The 8,675-nt window shown below is 52.3% G+C and overlaps 1 protein-coding gene across 1 annotated transcript in view; it reads left to right on the top strand.

Moving 5' to 3' along the window:
• The window catches only part of FBN3 (fibrillin 3), a 123,632-nt gene that overhangs the window by 48,303 nt on the left and 66,654 nt on the right, over nucleotides 1–8,675 (top strand). The window contains exons 12-19 of the mRNA XM_007953714.1: nucleotides 332–607; nucleotides 878–931; nucleotides 2,284–2,409; nucleotides 2,498–2,623; nucleotides 4,058–4,177; nucleotides 4,314–4,451; nucleotides 4,583–4,633; nucleotides 4,935–5,060. Of these exons, the coding sequence (XP_007951905.1) occupies nucleotides 332–607; nucleotides 878–931; nucleotides 2,284–2,409; nucleotides 2,498–2,623; nucleotides 4,058–4,177; nucleotides 4,314–4,451; nucleotides 4,583–4,633; nucleotides 4,935–5,060 (1,017 nt within the window). The remainder of the gene's footprint in view (nucleotides 1–331; nucleotides 608–877; nucleotides 932–2,283; nucleotides 2,410–2,497; nucleotides 2,624–4,057; nucleotides 4,178–4,313; nucleotides 4,452–4,582; nucleotides 4,634–4,934; nucleotides 5,061–8,675) is intronic.

Here is an 8,675-nt window from a genome sequence, read left to right as displayed (position 1 = left end):
AGAAAGAAGGTCTGTTTATGCACAGGGAGACGGCTCAGAGGGCTGGAGCGCATGGAGGGATGGACACAGGGAAGAGGTGATTGTTGGGAGGAAGTGGGAGGGGAGCTGTTGCATTGTGGTGAATTGTGGTCAATGTCATGAGACAAAGTGTATGTGAACTGCTGTAGGGAAAGTAAATTTGCTGTGTAAATTTTTACCCAAATCACAATAAGAAAATAGATATATTTTAAAAAGAGGGGGGCATGGCTTAGGAGAGAGCTAGGACAGGAAAAGGGGCTGGTGGGGGGCTGAGTGGGGAGGGGATCTGTCACAGTGCCACCCCACCCCACAGACATCGACGAGTGCCAGACACCTGGAATCTGCATGAATGGCCACTGCACCAACACTGAAGGCTCCTTCCACTGCCGGTGCCTGGGTGGGCTGGCAGTGGGTGCTGACGGGCGCATCTGTGTGGACACCCACGTGCGCAGCACATGCTATGGGGCTGTCGAGAAGAGCTCTTGCGTCCGCCCCTTCCCTGGCGCTGTCACCAAGTCCGAGTGCTGCTGTGCCAGCCCAGACCACGGGTTTGGAGAGCCCTGCCAGCTGTGTCCTGCCAAGACCTCTGGTGAGTTCCCAGCTCCGGGCCCCTCCTTGGCTCAGTTTTTAGGTCATCCCTCTTGGGGCACAGGGTGGAAGGGGTCTCAGCTCCCATGAGGTGGGGGCTTCTCTTCCTAAGAAGACACTGCAGGTAGTCTACAACGTGAGGGAAATGTTGTGGTCCCAAAGTCTTGTCTAGGGTCAAGGGCCATGTCTCGGGGCAGGGATCAGGCTCACAGTGACATAGAACCTTGAGCTTGACCCTTCTCCTTCTGCTCCCCGCCCCCCGCCACCACAGCCGAGTTCCAGGCTCTCTGCAGCAGTGGCCTAGGCATCACCACAGATGGCAGAGGTGAGTGTCCCAACCCCTCTAGTGGGCTTTTCCTGCGATAGGAAGAGGCTGGGCTGAGCTGTGCTCACTCCCACGTGCCCCCTCTTCCGTCAGTTTCCTCCTGAGCCCTGTGTCCAGTTGCAGCTCCCCAGGAACAGACAGCCTCCCGCCTGGGTTCACTGGCTGATCGCAGCCACCCATCTCAGCCCATGGTGCCTTATCTGTGAAGTTTGAAAGGAGATCTTGAAAGGAAAGGCGATTGCACATGTCTGTGCTTTTCATCACTTGTTTGCTAATCAGACACAGATGTGCACATGTATGCATGCACATACACCCATGCACACAAACACACATGCAAAGATGCACGTATACAAGGCACGCATACATGTGCCCATGCATATACAGACAGGCACATGTAGAATGCATGCATTGAACATATGCACAGACATGCATGTGAAACACATGTCTGCACACACATTTCCACACATGCATACTCCTCCCTTTCCTCCCAGAGGGAGTTGAAAGCATTCAGGCTGCTGTCAAGTTTTACACTGATTTCAGATCTCTTACTCTGTTGTTAAAGGCATAGGCTACGTGGGTTTGAATACAGCCCCCCCCCATTCACTAATTGAATAACTTTGGGCAAGTTAGTTACTCTCTCTGTGCCTCAGTTTCCTTGTTTATCAAATGGGGGCCATTTCAGGAATGTAGGGAGGATCAGATGAGTTAATATTCTTCATGGACTTAGGACAGTGCTTGGCCCAAAATGTAAGTACCCTGTAAGTGCTAACGATTACCAATTTTTTTTTAAAAAATGACATTTCTGCTGAATAAATGGCCATCCCAGTGGTTCTCAGTCTCTTTTCCCAGGGGACACTTGGTAGTGTCGGGGGATAGTTTTGATTGTCACAGCTGGGGATGGGTGCTATCAGTAGTGAGTGGCTTGAGGCCAGGAATGTGGCTCAATATCCTATAATGCACAGAACCCACACCAGTTGTTGTGGACTTGACTTTGACTCTTGGCAGCCCCTGTGTGTCAGAGTAGAACGGTGCCCCGTGGGGTTTTCAATGGCTGATTTTTTGGAAGTAGATCATCAGGACTTTCTTTCAAGGCATCTCTGGATGGACTCAAACCACCAACCTGTGACCTTTTGAACGTGACCAGCTGAACGTGTTAACCGTTTGTACCACCCAGGGATTGCGTGGCCAGGATGGTCCCTGTAGAGGGGAATGACCCAGCCACAAATGCCAACGATGCCAAACTTGGGGAGCTTTGGTTTAGAGGGCAAGGGGGCCAGGCCTGAACTGGGACCCCTGGCCTCTGGCTGCCTGTGATGGGCTGGGGTGGCTGCTGACCTCTCCTCCTGCTGCAGACATCAATGAGTGTGCCTTGGACCCCGACATCTGCACCAACGGCATGTGCGAGAATCTTCGGGGCAGCTACCGCTGTGTCTGCAACCTGGGTTATGAGGCGGGCGCAGCGGGCAAGGACTGCGTGGGTGAGTGGGCTGCAGATGGACGGCTAGGTGGGGGATGGACGAGGCGTCCCTGCCACAGACTTCACAGCTTCTCCACCCTCATCTGCAGATGTGGATGAGTGCGCCCTCAACAGCCTCCTGTGTGACCACGGATGGTGCCGAAACAGCCCTGGCAGCTACAGCTGCTCCTGTCCCCAAGGCTTCAGCTTCCAGCAGGACACGGAGACCTGCGAAGGTACGGGGCCCTGGGAGGCACACCGCAGGTGTTGTGTACACCCAGATACACATATACCTGCATTCACACACACTCATGCATTCACACTTACACAGACTCACATCCAAAGATACTTACACATGTACACTCACACTCTCACACAGATGCATACAACAAATATATATGCACATATTCACACTTTTTCACACTTGTGTAGTTACAGGCACTCAAAGACCCTTATAGAGTTGTATGCACTTCACATACTCATTCACATGTGTGTGCTCACACCCATTTGCACACATATGTTCAAATATACTAATACATACATATTCACAGGTAAATGCTCAAGCACATGTATAGCCACATTCACAAACCCATTCTCACACCTGCACACACAATCATACTTTCACATGCTTGTACATAGATGCTCCTACAGTTATACATGCATGTACACATGCTCATACATACACACTTACACACATGTACTCACACTCATATACTCCCACACAGCATACTCATGTGTACCCAGACTCAAAGACACACATACCCACACTCTCACTCACTCACATTTAAGCTTCTAGTCACACACAGCTACACACACTTAAATGTGCCCTCACACATATTCCCCGTGTGCACTCATTTCCACACTCACATGTGAGAACACTTGCCTATCCCGTCACATGCATTTGCACAAAGCAACACACTTGGACCCACTGCTCACCAGCTCACATACTGATGCACTCACACACAGGCATACCCTTGTGGTGAGGTCCTTGTCCATAGTGCAGCCCTACTGTCACAGACATGTGCTCACGTGTCAGCAGCCACACACCCTCTCTCTCAGCCCCCTTCTCTCTCAGCCCTGTGCCTCACTCCCTTTTCCCCTCACCTCACGTTATGTCCAGGAGGCTGTCCTCACCCCCTCACCTCACGCCAGTGCCACTGTCCCCAGGTCACCAGTGTCCTCCACATGTCACCTCTTGGGCCCTGTTCCCTTCACCCTCTGCCATAGTCTGGGCCTAGCTGCCTGCTCCCAGCTCCTCCCTCCACCCTGTCACCTCCAGGTCCCACCCTCTCTGGTCCCCCCACTCTCCCATTCCACCCTTGTCCTCTCTTGTGACACAGCCCCTAGAGTGTCACCACTCCCCACCATGACTGGCCCACTTTTCACCAGGTGTGTGCATGACACCCTGAGTGCCGGCAGACAGGTGTGGGTGCCCGAGGCCCAGCATGAACACACATGAATGCACATGTGTGCCCAGGAGAGCTGCCCATGTTCACCCACACGCATGCTGGGCTCCCATGCACCCTGCACATGCCCATGTACCTTGTTTGCTCATGCACACATGTGGACACGCATGCACCTGTGCATTCTGTGCCCCTGGGAGGAGGGGTCCCTGGCCCTGGGAGGCTCTCCCTCCCACAGCTAAGGACCACTGTGGGCTGTCACCACAGATGTCGACGAGTGCCTTTCCGCCCCGTGTGTGAGTGGCATGTGCCGGAACCTGGCTGGCTCCTATTCCTGTGAGTGTGCCCCTGGCAGCCGCCTGGGGCCCTCTGGTACCGTGTGTCTAGGTAAGAGGCCCCATCCCTGCGGGGCTCCAGTGACACCCCCTGCCCTGCCCTGCACCCTGCTGCGGGCTGGGTTGGCCTGTATGTGTGGGGCCAGACAGGACCTGACAGGTGAGACAGGTGATCCCCACCCCCCCAGACAGCACCAAGGGCACCTGCTGGCTGCAGGTTCAGGACAGCCGCTGCGAGGCGAACCTCCATGGAGCCACCCTGCGGGCTGAGTGCTGCGCCACCCTGGGAGCCGCCTGGGGCAGCCCCTGCGAGCGCTGCGAGATTGGTACCACCCTGGGAGCCCGATCCCAGCCTGCCTGGCACCCATCACAAGAGTGGGGCAAGGCTGGGGGTGGAGGAGGTCCCAGGGCGGGGGTGGAGTCATTCCTTTCACCAGTTACCTTCTCCCCAACACAGACCCTGCCTGTGCCCAGGGCTTTGCGCGCACAGAGGGCCTCACCTGCACAGGTAACGCCCTGCCCCCTCCAACTCACCCTGTGACTCAACATGGGCAGGCACCTGTCATAGGTGCTACCTGGGCTCCTCCCTGAAGCTCTGAGGTTGAGAGCAAGGTTCCCTTTGCTGGGACCCAGGTCTCCCCAGTCCCCCCTTCCCAGCCCCGGAGACTGACCTTGCCCCCTCTTTGTCCCCCAATGACCTTCCCAAGGACAACTAGGGTTTTCTGGGCTGCAAGGGGGAAGCCAACACCCTCCTGCTCCTAGGCGCCCCAGCCCTCCCCTCTCCCCCTTGTCTGCCCCCCCCCCCCCAGATGTGAACGAGTGTGAAGTCTTCCCCGGGGTCTGTCCCAACGGGCGCTGCCTCAACTCGGCTGGCTCCTTCCGTTGTGATTGCCCACAGGGCCTGACACTAGATGCCACGGGCCGGCTGTGTGTAGGTGAGTCTGAGTGAGGCCCCCAGGCAGGGCCATGTGTCTTTCTTTTGTTACTTCCTCCTCCTCTACTCCCAGCCGTGGAGACCCCTTGTAGGGAGAGGAGGGATTTGAGGGTCATCTGGGGCCCTCTGCACCTGTCCCCCTGCCGCCAACATGAGCAGCATTTGTGTTTGCTCTTCATCCTTTCTGGGGAGTTCTTCCTCTCCTCTCCCCTCGAGAATTTCATTGCCAACGGGAAAAATCCTGTGTAATGATGCAGTAAGACCTGCGAAAGCCGGAACCTGGGTAAGGTAGAAACCTCTCAGAGGAGGAAAACTCAAATTATTTTCCACTAAAACGAGCCATAGAAATGTGGAAAGACTGTACCCTGTCAAAGACAGAAAAGTTGTAAGACCCGGAAAAAGAAGGCAGTCCTGGTGAGTTCTGGCTCACCTAGGTTTCATTCTGTCTGCAATTTTGGCTGATTCTTTCTTTGCCAAGTGAGCTGTTTTTCCCAGTTGACATTGATTTTGTTCTAACTCATGACAACCCTGTATGTGTTGGTAAAACTGTGCTCCATAGGGTTCTCAGTGGCTGATTTTTCAGAAGTAGGTTGCCAGGCCTTTCTTTCAAGGTGTCCCTTCCTTTCATTTGGCAGCAGAACACATTAACTGTTTGAATCCTCCCAGGCACTTGTCATTGAGTTGATTCCAACTCACGGAGGACTCTGTGAGCCCTACACAGAGTTCTACTCTGCATCAGAGTAGAATTGTGCCCCAGAGGGTTTCCACTGGTTGATTTTTGGAAGATCACCAGGCCTTTCTTCTGAGCCACTTCAGGGTGGACTCAGACCTCCAACCTTTTGGTTAGCAGCTGAGTGCATTAACTATACTCCCCAGGGATTCCGAGTAAGGTTTCCACTGATGGACTTGAGGACAAAGCCCCTTTAGTAGCAACGCGAAGATGCATGTGGGGGCCTTTGGCCTTGCGTGTGAATCTCACTCAGTCTCAGAGTCTAAGACGAAAAACCAAACCAAACCCACTGCCATTGAGTTGATTCCGACTCATTGCGGCCCCCATTTCTGAGACGGTAAATCTTTACAGAAGATTTACGGTTTCTGAGGTGGTAAATCTTTACAGAAGTAGATTGCCCAGTCTTCCTTCTGTGTAGCAGCTGGTGGGTTTGAACTGCCAGCCTTCTGGTTAGCAGTCAGATGCCTTAGGCACTGTACCACCAGAGCTCAAGGGGTCCAGAGCTCCCTCTTAATGTCTTTCCCTCAAGGTCAGAGGCTTTAGATACTTTTCCCCTAGGTCAGGGTTTCTTTCTTTCTTTCTTTCTTTTTTATTGTGATTTGAACGAAAATTTACAGAGCAAATTCACTTTCCATACACCAACTCACATAGACTTCATCTCATGACACTGACTACAATTTACCATAGTACAACAGCTCCCCTCCCACTTCCTCCCCATAGTTACCTTTTCCCTGTGTCCAACCCTCCATGCACTCCTGCCCCCTGAGCTGTCTCCCTGTGCATACACAGCCCTTTTTCTCCCATGATTGTTCTCTCCAAGGAGTGTATCTACCTCAGGTACATGTTCAACTCATATGCCTGTCTTTTGTTTGGCTGGAAGTCACAGATGTGCGTTCAATTTCAGACCTGACGGGCAGTTAGGGGCCATAGTCTCAGGCTCTAGGTCAGGGTTTCCTGACTCTGGCCCTGTTTTGACATCTTGAGCTGGGTATTTCCGTGCCTTGGGGGCCATCTGTGCACTGCAGGGTGCTGAGTCTCCACTCACTTGATGGCAGAAGCAGCCTTGCCCTTCCCCCAGGTGGCCTGTCATGGGTCCTAGTGGTCAGTGGAGGTCATAATCACCACAGGTTGGGGACCACTCCCCTGCATGTCGGCAGTCTCTGTCTTCCTGCCCCCTCTACTTGTTCAAGACGGGCCATGGCTTCCTCCTGCCTTTTCAGTGTTTCCTCCTAAGGTTCCTTCAACCCTTTTGTAGCCTCTTCATGGGAGCAGTGGGGCAAGTCTGCCCTTGCAGAGGGGTTCTGATAATCCCCTCAACTTCGATTTCCCTCCAAACTGGGTTTCAGTGCCCAGTGGGACTTCTCACCCCAAAATATGACCAAGGACAGAGAAAAGAGCCCTGTCATCACAGGAGGCCCTGCCCTTCATTCAGGAGGTGCTAATCCTGACATGCCTGCTCAGCTATAAAGCTTAGCCCTGGACCAAGGCACTGGGTACAAGAGGATCTAAGAAGGATCCCTGTTTATGTCTTGGCACTAATGTTTATTCTAGAAATTCTATACCAGGGTCTTACTCTCACGTTTATGTGGTTAAATGTATGTTACTTCTGGGTTACTGGGCCTAGACCAGGGTTGGCAGACATTTTCTGTAAAGGTGTTGTTAGGTGCCGTTGAGTTGGTTCCAATTCATATAGTGACTCCATGTACAACACAGTGAAACACCAGGTCCTGAGCCATCCTCACAGTCACTGCTGTGCTTGAGCCCACTGTGGCAGTCCATCTCGTTGAGGGTCTTTCTGTTTTTTGCTGACCCTCTATCAAGAATGACATCCTTCAGGGACTGGTCCCTCCTGGTAACATTTCCAAAGTACACGAGATGAAGTCTTGCCAGCCTCGCTTCCAAGGAGCATTCTGGCTATACTTCTTCCAAACAGATTTGTATGTTTTTGCATTTGTTTGTTTTTGAATATACAGTCCATAGTATATTCGATATTCTTTGCAACAGCATAATTCAAAGGCACCAACTCTTCTTCGGTCTTACTCGTTGGCCAGCTCTCACATGCATGTGAGGCAACTGAAAATGCAAAGGCTTGGCTCAGGTGCATCTTCATCCTCAAAGGGACATATTTGCTTTTTAACACTTTCAAGACGTATTTTTGCAGCAGATTTGCTCAATGCAATAGGTCATTTGATTTCTTTTGTGTGTGTCACTTTTCATTGTGATTTGGGTAAAATTTTACAAAACACATCTGTTTTACATTCAACAGTTTATATCCATTATGTTTTGTGGTACTACTTACATTCCCTGCCGTGTAACAGTTCTCCCACCTTCTCCCTGTGATAAGCCTTTCCTTATATCCTTCTTAGGGAGCTCTGGTAGCACAGTGCCTAAGGCACTTGACTGCTAACCAGACGCTGGTGGTTCAAACCCACCAGCCACTCCTCAGCAGGAAGGTTGGGCAATCTCCTTCCGTAGTGATACTGCCTCGGAAACCCAAGGAGGGGTCTCTATGAGTCTGGTCCGACTCAATGGCACATAACAACAACAACAACAACATGTCCCTCTTGCCTATGCATTCCTGCTTCCCTACCTTTCTTCCTGTGCAAATGCTGCCCGTCTGATCTTCCATGGTTGATCATTCTAAGGAGTGCATCTCCCTGGTGTAGGTTTGGGCTCATAGGCTTGTCTGTTGTTTGGCTGAGAGTTAAGCCTTAGCTGTTGTTGTTGTTGTTAAGTGCCATCGAGTCGTTTCTGACTCATAGCGACCCCATGCACAGCAGAACGAAACACTGCCCTATCCCGCGCCAGCCCCACAATCCCTGCTATGCTTGAGCTCATCATTGCAGCCACCGTATCAATCCATCTCGTTGAAGGCCTCCCCCTCTT

Source organism: Orycteropus afer, unplaced genomic scaffold, assembly GCF_000298275.1.
Source record: "Orycteropus afer afer isolate SDZICR_OR568_19922 unplaced genomic scaffold, OryAfe1.0 scaffold00405, whole genome shotgun sequence".
Lineage (NCBI taxonomy): Eukaryota > Metazoa > Chordata > Mammalia > Tubulidentata > Orycteropodidae > Orycteropus > Orycteropus afer.
The sequence above is the reverse complement of the archived record's forward strand: the minus strand, read 5'-3'. Positions and strand labels throughout refer to the sequence as shown.